The sequence below is a fragment of the Pseudoliparis swirei genome, chromosome 14 (genome assembly GCF_029220125.1).
Source record: "Pseudoliparis swirei isolate HS2019 ecotype Mariana Trench chromosome 14, NWPU_hadal_v1, whole genome shotgun sequence".
Lineage (NCBI taxonomy): Eukaryota > Metazoa > Chordata > Actinopteri > Perciformes > Liparidae > Pseudoliparis > Pseudoliparis swirei.
In genome coordinates this window covers 456,370-471,496 of record NC_079401.1, presented here as the reverse complement: position 1 = coordinate 471,496, position 15,127 = coordinate 456,370, and the positions used below count along the sequence as shown (strand labels likewise).

General features: G+C 48.9%; 1 protein-coding gene across 1 annotated transcript in view; it reads left to right on the top strand.

Moving 5' to 3' along the window:
• Positions 1-3,449: 3,449 nt before the first annotated feature.
• The window catches only part of ftcd (formimidoyltransferase cyclodeaminase), a 26,819-nt gene continuing 15,141 nt past the window's right edge, over positions 3,450-15,127 (top strand). Inside the window, exons 1-7 of the mRNA XM_056431739.1 lie at positions 3,450-3,527; positions 3,988-4,171; positions 4,289-4,417; positions 4,617-4,705; positions 4,794-4,973; positions 6,823-6,960; positions 7,032-7,163. Coding sequence (XP_056287714.1) covers positions 3,474-3,527; positions 3,988-4,171; positions 4,289-4,417; positions 4,617-4,705; positions 4,794-4,973; positions 6,823-6,960; positions 7,032-7,163 — 906 coding nt within the window. The 5' untranslated portion in view covers positions 3,450-3,473. The remainder of the gene's footprint in view (positions 3,528-3,987; positions 4,172-4,288; positions 4,418-4,616; positions 4,706-4,793; positions 4,974-6,822; positions 6,961-7,031; positions 7,164-15,127) is intronic.

The following is a 15,127-nucleotide window of genomic DNA, read 5'->3' as shown; positions in this document are numbered from 1 at the left end:
TAGACCTAACCCTGAGGTAATACCTAACCCTGAGTTTAGACCTAAGCCTGAGTTTAGACTTAAGTCTGAGTTAAGACCTAAGCCTGAGTTTAGACCTAAGTCTGAGTTTAGACCTAAGTCTCAGTTTAAGTCTGAGTTAAAACCTAAGTCTGAGTTTAGACCTAAATCTGAGTTTAGACCTAAGTCTGAGTTTAGACCTCAGTCTGAGTTTAGACCTAAGCCTGAGGTAAAACCTAAGCCTGAGTTTAGACCTAAGACTGAGTTTAGACCTAAGTCTGAGTTTAGACCTAAGTCTGAGTTTAGACCTTAGCCTGAGTTTAGACCTAAGCCTGAGTTTAGACCTCAGCCTGAGTTTAGACCTCAGCCTGAGTTTAGACCTAAGCCTGAGGTAAAACCTAAGCCTGAGTTTAGACCTTAGCCTGAGTTTAGACCTAAGCCTGAGTTTAGACCTAACCCTGAGGTAATGCCTAACCCTGAGGTAATACCTAACCCTGAGTTTAGACCTAAGCCTGAGTTTAGACTTAAGTCTGAGTTTAGACCTAACCCTGAGGTAATACCTAAGCCTGAGTTTAGACCTAAGCCTGAGGTAATACCTAAGCCTGAGTTTAGACCTAAGTCTGAGTTTAGACCTAACCCTGAGTTTAGACCTAAGCCTGAGTTTAGACCTAAATCTGAGTTTAGACCTGTCTGAGTTTAAGTCTGAGTTAAGACTTCAGTCTGAGTTTAAGTCTGAGTTAAGACCTAAGTCTGAGTTTAGACCTAAGTCTGAGTTTAAGTCTGAGTTAAGACCTAAGTCTGAGTTTAGACCTAAGTCTGAGTTTAGACCTCAGTCTCAGTTTAGACCTAAGCCTGAGGTAAAACCTAAGCATGAGGTAAAACCTAAGCCTGAGTTTAGACCTTAGCCTGAGTTTAGACCTCAGCTTGAGTTTAGACCTCAGCCTGAGTTTAGACCTCAGTCTGAGTTTAGACCTCAGTCTGAGTTTAGACCTAAGCCTGAGTTTAGACCTCAGCCTGAGTTTAGACCTAAGCCTGAGTTTAGACCTTAGCCTGAGTTTAGACCTAAGTCTGAGTTTAGACCTAAGCCTGAGTTTAGACCTAACCCTGAGGTAATACCTAACCCTGAGTTTAGACCTAAGCCTGAGTTTAGACTTAAGTCTGAGTTTAGACCTAACCCTGAGTTTAGACCTAACCCTGAGTTTAGACCTAAGTCTGAGTTTAGACCTGTCTGAGTTTAAGTCTGAGTTAAGACCTGTCTGAGTTTAAGTCTGAGTTAAGACCTAAGCCTGAGTTTAGACCTGTCTGAGTTTAAGTCTGAGTTAAGACCTAAGTCTGAGTTTAGACCTAAGTCTGAGTTTAGACCTCAGTCTGAGTTTAGACCTAAGCCTGAGGTAAAACCTAAGCCTGAGTTTAGACCTCAGTCTGAGTTTAGACCTAAGCCTGAGTTTAGACCTCAGCCTGAGTTTAGACCTAATTCTGAGTTTAGACCTTAGCCTGAGTTTAGACATAAGCCTGAGTTTACACCTAACCCTGAGGTAATACCTAACCCTGAGTTTAGACCTAAGCCTGAGTTTAGACTTAAGTCTGAGTTTAGACCTAACCCTGAGGTAATACCTAACCCTGAGTTTAGACCTAAGCCTGAGTTTAGACTTAAGTCTGAGTTAAGACCTAAGCCTGAGTTTAGACCTAAGTCTGAGTTTAGACCTAAGTCTCAGTTTAAGTCTGAGTTAAAACCTAAGTCTGAGTTTAGACCTCAGCCTGAGTTTAGACCTCAGCCTGAGTTTAGACCTAAGTCTGAGTTTAGATCTCAGCCTGAGTTTAGACCTCAGCCTGAGTTTAGACCTCAGCCTCAGTTTAGACCTCAGCCTGAGTTCAGACCTCAGCCTGAGTTTAGACCTAAGTCTGAGTTTAGACCTAAGCTCGAGTTTAGACCTCAGTCTGAGTTCAGACCTCAGCCTGAGTTTAGACCTAAGTCTGAGTTTAGACCTCAGCCTGAGTTTAGACCTAAGCCTGAGGTAAAACCTAAGCCTGAGTTTAGACCTCAGTCTGAGTTTAGACCTAAGCCTGAGTTTAGACCTCAGCCTGAGTTTAGACCTAATTCTGAGTTTAGACCTTAGCCTGAGTTTAGACCTAAGCCTGAGTTTAGACCTAACCCTGAGGTAATACCTAACCCTGAGTTTAGACCTAAGCCTGAGTTTAGACTTAAGTCTGAGTTTAGACCTAACCCTGAGGTAATACCTAACCCTGAGTTTAGACCTAAGCCTGAGTTTAGACTTAAGTCTGAGTTAAGACCTAAGCCTGAGTTTAGACCTAAGTCTGAGTTTAGACCTAAGTCTCAGTTTAAGTCTGAGTTAAAACCTAAGTCTGAGTTTAGACCTCAGCCTGAGTTTAGACCTCAGCCTGAGTTTAGACCTAAGTCTGAGTTTAGACCTCAGCCTGAGTTTAGACCTCAGCCTGAGTTTAGACCTCAGCCTCAGTTTAGACCTCAGCCTGAGTTCAGACCTCAGCCTGAGTTTAGACCTAAGTCTGAGTTTAGACCTAAGCTCGAGTTTAGACCTCAGTCTGAGTTCAGACCTCAGCCAGAGTTTAGACCTAAGTCTGAGTTTAGACCTCAGCCTGAGTTTAGACCTCAGCCTGAGTTTAGACCTAAGTCTGAGTTTAGACCTAAGCTCGAGTTTAGACCTCAGTCTGAGTTCAGACCTCAGTCTGAGTTTAGACCTCAGTCTGAGTTTAGACCTCAGCCTGAGTTTAGACCTAAGTCTGAGTTTAGACCTCAGCCTGAGTTTAGACCTAAGTCTGAGTTTAGACCTCAGCCTGAGTTTAGACCTCAGTCTGAGTTCAGACCTCAGTCTGAGTTTAGACCTCAGTCTGAGTTTAGACCTCAGCCTGAGTTTAGACCTAAGTCTGAGTTTAGACCTCAGCCTGAGTTTAGACCTAAGTCTGAGTTTAGACCTCAGCCTGAGTTTAGACCTCAGCCTGAGTTTAGACCTAAGTCTGAGTTTAGATCTCAGCCTGAGTTTAGACCTCAGCCTGAGTTTAGACCTCAGCCTCAGTTTAGACCTCAGCCTGAGTTCAGACCTCAGCCTGAGTTTAGACCTAAGTCTGAGTTTAGACCTAAGCTCGAGTTTAGACCTCAGCCTGAGTTTAGACCTAAGTCTGAGTTCAGACCTCAGTCTGAGTTTAGACCTCAGCCTGAGTTTAGACCTAAGTCTGAGTTTAGACCTCAGCCTGAGTTTAGACCTAAGTCTGAGAGGGGAGGAGAGGAGAGGCATTGAACTCACTCAGGAGTTTATCCGCTGACCTTTGACCCCTGACCCCGGCCTCCCACAGTGGTAATCAGTAGAGGTGCTGTGTGCTCTGCCAGTTAGTCATTCAGACCTCTGGACTCTGACGAGGTTTTGGTTTTGGGGGGGCGGAGTCAGACCAGCAGACTCTTGGGGGGCGGAGTCAGACCAGCATTGTCAGTAGCAGACATCATGGCTCAGCTGGTGGAGTGTGTCCCCAACTTCTCCGAGGGCCGCGACCCCCAGGTGAGAATACAGGGAATAGTACCTGGTGCGTGTGTGTGCGTGTGTGTGCGTGAGCGTGTGCGTGTGTGAGCGTGTGTGCACGTGTGCGTGTGCGTGCGTGTGTGCGCGTGTGTGAGCGTGTGCGTGTGTGCGTGCGTGTGTGAGCGTGTGTGTGTGTGCGTGAGCGTGTGCGTGTGTGCGCGTGTGTGTGTGCGCGTGTGCGTGCGAGCGTGTGCGTGTGTGCGTGTGTGTGTGAGCGTGTGCGTGTGCGCGTGTGTGTGTGCGCGTGTGTGCGTGTGTGTGTGCGTGTGTGTGCGTGCGTGTGTGTGTGAGCGTGTATCACATATCACTGTGGTCACATGACCTGAGTCCTGAGGGCTCTACCTGTGGTCACATGACCTGAGTCCTGAGGGCTCTACCTGTGGTCACATGACCTGAGTCCTGAGGGCTCTACCTGTGGTCACATGAGTCCTGATCTCAGGTGATCGACGCCATCGCGGCCGCCGTCTCCGGCACGCCGGGCTGCAGCCTGCTGGACGTGGCCCCCGGGGCCTCCACCAACCGGACGGTCTACACCTTCGTGGGCTCACCTGCAGCCGTGGTGGAGGGGGCCCTGAACGCAGCACGGCGGGCCTTCAGCCTCATCGACATGAGCCAGCACTCAGGTGAGCAGGTGACCTGTTGGTGACCTTATGACCTGTGTGTGTTAGCTGTTGGTGACCTTATGACCTGTGTGTGTTACCTGTTGGTGACCTTATGACCTGTGTGTGTTACCTGTCCAGGTGAGCACCCCCGGATCGGAGCGCTGGACGTCTGTCCCTTCGTCCCGGTCCAGAACGTCTCGATGGACGACGTCGTCCACTGCGCCGAAGAGTTCGGACAGAAACTGTCAGAGATGCTGCACGTCCCCGGTGAAGACATCCCTGACCTTTGACCTCAGAGACATCCCTGAACTTTGACCTCACTGACCTTTGTTAGTGTTTATTAACTGGTTATTACATATGTGAACATTGGTTATTACCTGGTTATTACCTGTTATGACCTGTTATTACCTGGTTATGACCTGTTATTACCTGTTATTACCTGTTATTAACGCTCTCCGTCCCTCAGTGTTCCTCTATGGAGCAGCCGCCCGTACGGAGAGCAGAAGGAGTCTCCCGTCGGTGCGGAGCGGCGAGTACGAAGCTCTACCTGACAAGGTGAGACGCCACTTCCTGTCGATGTCTTCAGCCAATGCATTGTGGGGGATGGAGGAGGAGCAAAAGGTCCCGGTGTGTTTCTGTCCAGTTGAAGCTGGCCGACTGGTCACCTGACTTCGGCCCCGCCCTGTTCGTGCCGTCGTGGGGCGCCACGGTAACGGGCGCTCGCAAGTTCCTGATCGCCTACAACGTGAACCTGATCGCCACCAAGGAGCAGGCGCACCGCGTCGCCCTGGACCTCCGGGAGCAGGGCCGCGGGAAAGACCAGGTGCATGCTGGGAGTTCTGTAGTATCATTCTGTGTGCCTTTGTTTCCTTTTCAAGATTAAGTAACGACTTGAATCAGAATATTATATTTATGTAATAATGATTATTCTTTTGGCTTTTTGACTCGGATAGAGATCGTCAGTTTAATTACTATAAACAATCAATCTTCAGGTTCCCTGACCTCTAGTGGCCGCTCATGACCTCTAGTGGCCTCTACTGACCTCTAGTGCCTCTCATGACCTCTAGTGGCCGCTCATGACCTCTAGTGGCCTCTCACTGACCTCCAGTGGCCTCTCATGACCTAGTGGCCTCTCACTGACCTCTCATGACCTCTAGTGGCCTCTCATGACCTCTAGTGGCCTCTCACTGACTTCTAGTGGCCTCTCATGACCTCCAGTGGCCTCTCACTGACCTCTAGTGGCCTCTCACTGACCTATAGTGGCCTCTCACTGACCTCTAGTGGCCTCTCATGACCTCCAGTGGCCTCTCACTGACCTCTAGTGGCCTCTCACTGACCTCTAGTGGCCTCTCATGACCTCTAGTGGCCTCTCATGACCTATAGTGGCCTCTCATGATCTCTAGTGGCCTCTCATGACCTCCAGTGGCCTCTCACTGACCTCTAGTGGCCTCTCATGACCTCTAGTGGCCTCTCATGACCTAGTGGCCTCTCATGACCTCTAGTGGCCTCTCACTGACCTCTAGTGGCCTCTCATGACCTCTAGTGGCCTCTCATGACCTCTAGTGGCCTCTCATGACCTAGTGGCCTCTCATGACCTCTAGTGGCCTCTCACTGACCTCTAGTGGCCTCTCATGACCTATAGTGGCCTCTCATGACCTCTAGTGGCCTCTCACTGACCTCTAGTGGCCTCTCATGACCTAGTGGTCTCTCACTGACCTCTAGTGGCCTCTCATGACCTCTAGTGGCCTCTCATGACCTCTAGTGGCCTCTCATGACCTCTAGTGGCCTCTCACTGAACTCTAGTGGCCTCTCATGACCTCTAGTGGCCTCTAGTGGTCTCTCACTGACCTCTAGTGGCCTCTCATGACCTCTAGTGGCCTCTCATGACCTAGTGGCCTCTCACTGAACTCTAGTGGCCTCTCATGACCTCTAGTGCCTCTCATGACCTCTAGTGGCCTCGCATGACCTCTAGTGCCTCTCATGACCTCTAGTGGCCTCTCATGACCTAGTGGTCTCTCACTGACCTCTAGTGGTCTCTCATGACCTCTAGTGCCTCTCATGACCTCTAGTGGTCTCTCATGACCTCTAGTGGCCTCTCATGACCTAGTGGTCTCTCACTGACCTCTAGTGGTCTCTCATGACCTCTAGTGCCTCTCATGACCTCTAGTGGTCTCTCACTGACCTCTAGTGGCCTCTCATGACCTCTAGTGGCCTCTAGTGGTCTCTCACTGACCTCTAGTGGCCTCTCATGACCTCTAGTGGTCTCTCACTGACCTCTAGTGGCCTCTCATGACCTCTAGTGGCCTCTCATGACCTAGTGGCCTCTCACTGAACTCTAGTGGCCTCTCATGACCTCTAGTGCCTCTCATGACCTCTAGTGGCCTCACATGACCTCTAGTGCCTCTCATGACCTCTAGTGGCCTCTCATGACCTAGTGGTCTCTCACTGACCTCTAGTGGTCTCTCATGACCTCTAGTGCCTCTCATGACCTCTAGTGGTCTCTCACTGACCTCTAGTGGACTCTCATGACCTCTAGTGGCCTCTCATGACCTCTAGTGGCCTCTCATGACCTCTAGTGGCCTCTCTCTGACCTCTAGTGGCCTCTCACTGACCTCTAGTGGCCTCTTATGACCTCTAGGGCCTCTCACTGACCCCCCCTGTCTCCCCTCCAGCCGGGGCGGCTGCAGAAGGTGCAGGGGATGGGCTGGTACCTGGACGAGGCCAACATCGCCCAGGTGTCCACCAACATCCTGGACTACGAGCTGACCCCCCTCCACGCCGTGCACCAGGAGGTCTGCAGGCTAGCTGAGGTCAGAGGTCAAACACTGCCAAGTTGGATGGAACCAGTAGCAGTGGACTGATTCTCTGACGATGCGTTCAGGACCTGAAGCTGCCGGTGGTGGGCTCTCAGGTCGTAGGCCTGATCCCTCTGAAGGCCGTGCTGGACTCGGCCGACTTCTACATCCAGAGAGACCGACTCTTCATCGTCGAAGAGGAGCACAAAGTCCGGCTGGTGAGAGACCGTGTGTATCTGTATATATGTGTGTATATATATACAGGACTGTCTCAGAAAATTAGAATATTGTGATAAAGTTCTTTATTTTCTGTAATGCAATTAAAAAAACAAAAATGTCATGCATTCTGGATTCATTACAAATCAACTGAAATATTGCAAGCCTTTTATTCTTTTAATATTGCTGATTATGGCTTACAGCTTAAGAAAACTCTAAAATCCTATCTCATAAAATTTTAATATTTCCTCAGACCAAGTTAAAAAAAAAGATTATAACAGCTGAGTGTTTGTCAAGGCTCAGGAAACCCTTGCAGGTGTTTCGAGTTAATTAGACAATTCAAGTGATTTGTTTAATACCCTACTAGTATACTTTTTCATGATATTCTAATATTTAGAGATAGGATATTTGAGTTTTCTTAAGCTGTAAACCATAATCAGCAATAAATCAGAATAAAAGGCTTGCAATATTTCAGTTGATTTGTAATGAATCCAGAATACATGACGTTTTTTTTTTTAAATTGCATTACAGAAAATAAAGAACTTCATCACAATATTCTAATTTTCTGAGACAGTCCTGTATATCAGGGCTGTGAAACGATTACAAATTGTAATCAAATTAATCACAGGTTTCTTTGGATTAATCATGATTAATCACATATTACCGATATTCTCGGTATATTTTTGTGAGAGCCGGAGATCGGAGTGTTAACGCGACACGTAGAGACGACCAACAACAGACGGATTGGAGCTCATTCTCCGCATGCGTTAAATGCGCTAAAAAATTTAACTAATTAATCCTGTAATTTAATCATAATGCGTTAACGCGTTATTTTTCACAGCACTAATATATATATATATATATAAATGTATGTGTATATATGTATATATCCATATATATGTATATATGTATATATATATACATATATGTATGTATATATGTCTATATATACATATATATGTATATATATATATATATGCAGTGGTGTATAGTAACGAAGTAGAAGTACTTCGTTACTTTACTTAAGTAGTTTTTTTGGGTATCTGTACTTTATTTTACTACTTATATTTCTGTTTACTTTTACTTTTACTTCACTACATTTTGCAATGAAAACTTGTACTTTTACTCCGATACATTTCCCCTGAAACAGTATCGTTACTCGTTACTACGGGAAAAAATAATCATGAGAAACATCGGGGACTGTTGTGGAACCCACCGCAGCGCACCTGAACGCAGCACATCGGGGACTGTTGTGGAACACACGCGCGCACCTGAACGCAGCACATTGGGGACTGTTGGTCACGCCGCGTGTTTTCGCAGCACGCAACACCAGGTTGGGATCAAAGGTCCTTGGCCAGGTTTCTCTTCCCAGTGATGCCCAGGATGCGGCGGCGGCGGCTACAGATGCGACTCATTTCATGTGGGCAGCAATGGAAGCTACTCGAACAACCACGGGACCAAGATCAGCGTCCGTGGCCATATGGCGAACTCTTTTCTTTTGTCGGAGTGAAAGTTTCTTCCTCCCGGATGAAGTGCCTCTTATGCCGACCGAAAGCTACGGAGATACTGGCCTTCAACAACTCACCAACCTCAGGAAACACATTGAGGTAAATTAAGATTAATCCCATGAGCCGCAACGTTAATGTTTAGTCATCATAAACCTGTTAAGATATCTAGCAGCGTTGTCCTCAGGATTGGAGTACGATATATCTTTGGCAGGAGGGAGGGAGGGGGGGGGACAGTCTGATTGTCCTACGCATGTTGTATGTTAGGCTAACGTTCGCTAGCTATCGTCAATTAAATGAGACAATTAGCGTGAGTGGAGCAGACGGATCTCTAGCGAGTTAATGAGCTGAAGAAGTGTTGACAGTTGTGAGAATTTGTTGATTTGAGTCGTCTTAGCTAAAATATAATGCTAATCATTACAGCATTATTATAATTATTTGTATTAATATTATAAGAGTGACGGTCCAGTAATGGCGACGATATTGATTTGGGACTGTTGTTGTGTTTAACTCCAGAGATACAAGTACATATTCACAAATCAACTCTGGATGCACGGACAGTGCATGAAACTAAATGTATAAACCTCAAATTAAAACAAACTATTTTGTACAAAACTCTTGGTTGGGGTCATGACATGTTAGGAAGTGTTATTAATTCTATCATGTCTGTAATACTCTCACTTTATTTCAGGAATGGACTACATCAAGCATGAAGAACCCTCCCAGCTGGGTGATGCCACCAGCATGGAAGAAACCTCCCTGCAGCTAGGTGATGCCACCAGGTCCAGTTCATCTGATGAAGGACTTCTTCTTCATCTCAAGCGCATGACAGCAGCAAACAGCTGGATGGAAGCGTGGATCACGTTGACTTGCTGAAATGCTTCCCAACTGTGTGCTGCTGTCTGTGAAGCTAGACACACTCTACCTGCACCATCAGGGTCTGTGAAGCTAGACACACTCTACCTGCACCAGGGCCTGTGAAGCTAGACACACTCTACCTGCACCATCAGGGCCTGTGAAGCTAGACACACTCTACCTGCATCAGGGCCTGTGAAGCTAGACACCTCTACCTGCATCAGGGCCTGTGAAGCTAGACACACTCTACCTGCACCAGGGCCTGTGAAGCTAGACACACTCTACCTGCATCAGGGCCTGTGAAGCTAGACACACTCTACCTGCACCAGGGCCTGTGAAGCTAGACACACTCTACCTGCACCATCAGGGCCTGTGAAGCTAGACACACTCTACCTGCATCAGGGCCTGTGAAGCTAGACACACTCTACCTGCATCAGGGCCTGTGAAGCTAGACACACTCTACCTGCACCATCAGGGCCTGTGAAGCTAGACACACTCTACCTGCATCAGGGCCTGTGAAGCTAGACACACTCTACCTGCACCATCAGGGCCTGTGAAGCTAGACACACTCTACCTGCATCAGGGCCTGTGAAGCTAGACACACTCTACCTGCATCAGGGCCTGTGAAGCTAGACACACTCTACCTGCATCAGGGCCTGTGAAGCTAGACACTCTACCTGCATCAGGGCCTGTGAAGCTAGACACACTCTACCTGCATCAGGGCCTGTGAAGCTAGACACACTCTACCTGCACCAGGGCCTGTGAAGCTAGACACACTCTACCTGCACCATCAGGGCCTGTGAAGCTAGACACACTCTACCTGCACCACCAGGGCCTGTGAAGCTAGACACACTCTACCTGCACCAGGGCCTGTGAAGCTAGACACACTCTACCTGCACCACCAGGGCCTGTGAAGCTAGACACACTCTACCTGCACCAGGGCCTGTGAAGCTAGACACACTCTACCTGCACCAGGGCCTGTGAAGCTAGACACACTCTACCTGCATCAGGGCCTGTGAAGCTAGACACACTCTACCTGCACCAGGGCCTGTGAAGCTAGACACACTCTACCTGCACCAGGGCCTGTGAAGCTAGACACACTCTACCTGCACCATCAGGGCCTGTGAAGCTAGACACACTCTACCTGCACCATCAGGGCCTGTGAAGCTAGACACACTCTACCTGCACATCAGGGCCTGTGAAGCTAGACACACTCTACACCACCAGGGCCTGTGAAGCTAGACACACTCTACCTGCACCATCAGGGCCTGTGAAGCGAGACACACTCTACCTGCACCAGGGCCTGTGAAGCTAGACACACTCTACCTGCACCATCAGGGCCTGTGAAGCTAGACACACTCTACCTGCACCATCAGGGCCTGTGAAGCTAGACACACTCTACCTGCACCATCAGGGCCTGTGAAGCTAGACACACTCTACCTGCACCATCAGGGCCTGTGAAGCTAGACACCTCTACCTGCACCATCAGGGCCTGTGAAGCTAGACACACTCTACCTGCACCATCAGGGCCTGTGCAGCTAGACACTCTACCTGCATCAGGGCCTGTGAAGCTAGACACACTCTACCTGCATCAGGGCCTGTGAAGCTAGACACACTCTACCTGCATCAGGGCCTGTGAAGCTAGACACACTCTACCTGCACCATCAGGGCCTGTGAAGCTAGACACACTCTACCTGCACCAGGGCCTGTGAAGCTAGACACACTCTACCTGCATCAGGGCCTGTGAAGCTAGACACACTCTACCTGCACCAGGGCCTGTGAAGCTAGACACACTCTACCTGCACCAGGGCCTGTGAAGCTAGACACACTCTACCTGCACCAGGGCCTGTGAAGCTAGACACACTCTACCTGCACAGGGCCTGTGAAGCTAGACACACTCTACCTGCACCATCAGGGCCTGTGAAGCTAGACACACTCTACCTGCACCATCAGGGCCTGTGAAGCTAGACACACTCTACCTGCACCAGGGTCTGTGAAGCTAGACACACTCTACCTGCACCAGGGCCTGTGAAGCTAGACACACTCTACCTGCACCAGGGCCTGTGAAGCTAGACACACTCTACCTGCACCAGGGCCTGTGAGCTAGACACACTCTACCTGCACCAGGGCCTGTGAAGCTAGACACACTCTACCTGCATCAGGGCCTGTGAAGCTAGACACACTCTACCTGCACCACCAGGGCCTGTGAAGCTAGACACACTCTACCTGCATCAGGGCCTGTGAAGCTAGACACACTCTACCTTCATCAGGGCCTGTGAAGCTAGACACACTCTACCTGCATCAGGGCCTGTGAAGCTAGACACACTCTACCTGCACCAGGGTCTGTGAAGCTAGACACACTCTACCTTCATCAGGGCCTGTGAAGCTAGACACACTCTACCTGCATCAGGGCCTGTGAAGCTAGACACACTCTACCTTCATCAGGGCCTGTGAAGCTAGACACACTCTACCTTCATCAGGGCCTGTGAAGCTAGACACACTCTACCTGCATCAGGGTCTGTGAAGCTAGACACACTCTACCTGCACCATCAGGGCCTGTGAAGCTAGACACACTCTACCTGCACCATCAGGGCCTGTGAAGCCAGACACACTCTACCTGCATCAGGGCCTGTGAAGCTAGACACACTCTACCTGCACCATCAGGGCCTGTGAAGCTAGACACACTCTACCTGCATCAGGGTCTGTGAAGCTAGACACACTCTACCTGCACCATCAGGGTCTGTGAAGCTAGACACACTCTACCTGCATCAGGGCCTGTGAAGCTAGACACACTCTACCTGCACCAGGGCCTGTGAAGCTAGACACACTCTACCTGCACCATCAGGGTCTGTGAAGCTAGACACACTCTACCTGCATCAGGGCCTGTGTAGCTAGACACACTCTACCTGCATCAGGGCCTGTGAAGCTAGACACACTCTACCTGCATCAGGGCCTGTGAAGCTAGACACACTCTACCTGCATCAGGGCCTGTGAAGCTAGACACACTCTACCTGCATCAGGGCCTGTGAAGCTAGACACACTCTACCTGCACCAGGGTCTGTGAAGCTAGACACACTCTACCTGCATCAGGGCCTGTGAAGCTAGACACACTCTACCTGCATCAGGGCCTGTGAAGCTAGACACACTCTACCTGCACCATCAGGGCCTGTGAAGCTAGACACACTCTACCTGCATCAGGGTCTGTGAAGCTAGACACACTCTACCTGCATCAGGGTCTGTGAAGCTAGACACACTCTACCTGCATCAGGGCCTGTGAAGCTAGACACACTCTACCTGCATCAGGGCCTGTGAAGCTAGACACACTCTACCTGCACCAGGGCCTGTGAAGCTAGACACACTCTACCTGCACCAGGGCCTGTGAAGCTAGACACACTCTACCTGCACCATCAGGGCCTGTGAAGCTAGACACACTCTACCTGCACCATCAGGGCCTGTGAAGCTAGACACACTCTACCTGCATCATCAGGGTCTGTGAAGCTAGACACACTCTACCTGCACCATCAGGGCCTGTGAAGCTAGACACACTCTACCTGCACCATCAGGGCCTGTGAAGCTAGACACACTCTACCTGCACCATCAGGGCCTGTGAAGCTAGACACACTCTATCTGCATCAGGGCCTGTGAAGCTAGACACACTCTACCTGCATCAGGGCCTGTGAAGCTAGACACACTCTACCTGCATCAGGGCCTGTGAAGCTAGACACACTCTACCTGCATCAGGGCCTGTGAAGCTAGACACACTCTACCTGCACCATCAGGGCCTGTGAAGCTAGACACACTCTACCTGCACCAGGGCCTGTGACGCTAGACACACTCTACCTGTTCATCAGGGCCTGTGAAGCTAGACACACTCTACCTGCACCATCAGGGCCTGTGAAGCTAGACACACTCTACCTGCATCAGGGCCTGTGAAGCTAGACACACTCTACCTGCACCATCAGGGCCTGTGAAGCTAGACACACTCTACCTGCACCATCAGGGCCTGTGAAGCTAGACACACTCTACCTGCACCATCAGGGCCTGTGAAGCTAGACACACTCTACCTGCATCAGGGCCTGTGAAGCTAGACACACTCTACCTGCACCATCAGGGCCTGAAGCTAGACACACTCTACCTGCACCATCAGGGCCTGTGAAGCTAGACACACTCTACCTGCACCAGGGCCTGTGAAGCTAGACACACTCTACCTGCACCAGGGCCTGTGAAGCTAGACACACTCTACCTGCACCATCAGGGCCTGTGAAGCTAGACACACTCTACCTGCATCAGGGCTTGTGAAGCTAGACACACTCTACCTGCATCAGGGCCTGTGAAGCTAGACACACTCTACCTGCATCAGGGTCTGTGAAGCTAGACACACTCTACCTGCACCATCAGGACCTGTGAAGCTAGACACACTCTACCTGCACCAGGGCCTGTGAAGCTAGACACACTCTACCTGCACCATCAGGGCCTGTGAAGCTAGACACACTCTACCTGCACCATCAGGGCCTGTGAAGCTAGACACACTCTACCTGCACCATCAGGGCCTGTGAAGCTAGACACACTCTACCTGCATCAGGGCCTGTGAAGCTAGACACACTCTACCTGCATCAGGGCCTGTGAAGCTAGACACACTCTACCTGCATCAGGGCCTGTGAAGCTAGACACACTCTACCTGCATCAGGGCCTGTGAAGCTAGACACACTCTACCTGCATCAGGGCCTGTGAAGCTAGACACACTCTACCTGCATCAGGGCCTGTGAAGCTAGACACACTCTACCTGCACCAGGGTCTGTGAAGCTAGACACACTCTACCTGCACCATCAGGGCCTGTGAAGCTAGACACACTCTACCTGCACCATCAGGGCCTGTGAAGCTAGACACACTCTACCTGCACCAGGTGAACGGCTCTTCAGCATCGCAGGACTCGTCTTCAGCCCAAGAAGAGCGACACTGAAATCTGTCCATTTTGAAAATCAACTTCTTTTGAAGATGAACAAGACATTTTTCACTTTAAAGTGATGATTCTGGTTGTTACTTTTGGTTCTGCTTTTTTCTGTGTTAAACGTGTTTTTATATTTTAGTAATTTCATAGTATTCATATATTGCTAAATTAATCCGAGCTCATACTCCTTGTTCATGGCGGCCACAGCACCCAAACAAATAAACTTCATAATTCTCACAATTCTGACCCTTTGTTTTTTTTTATTAACAGCATTTACTTTTACTTTTACTTTCAATACTTAAGTACATTTAATATCAGAAAATTACTTTTGATACTTAAGTACAAAAAAAATCAGATACTTTAATACTTTTACTCAAGTAGTATTCTCATGGGTGACTTACTTTTACTTGAGTAATTTTCCAGTCAAGTATCTTTACTTTTACTCAAGTATGACTTTTGGGTACTTTATACACCACTGTATGTATATATATATATGTGTATATGTATATATGTCGAATATCATGTACAGGACTGTCTCAGAAAATTAGAATATTGTGATAAAGTTCTTTATTTTCTGTAATGCAATTAAAAAAACAAAAATGTCATGCATTCTGGATTCATTACAAATCAACTGAAATATTGCAAGCCTTTTATTTTT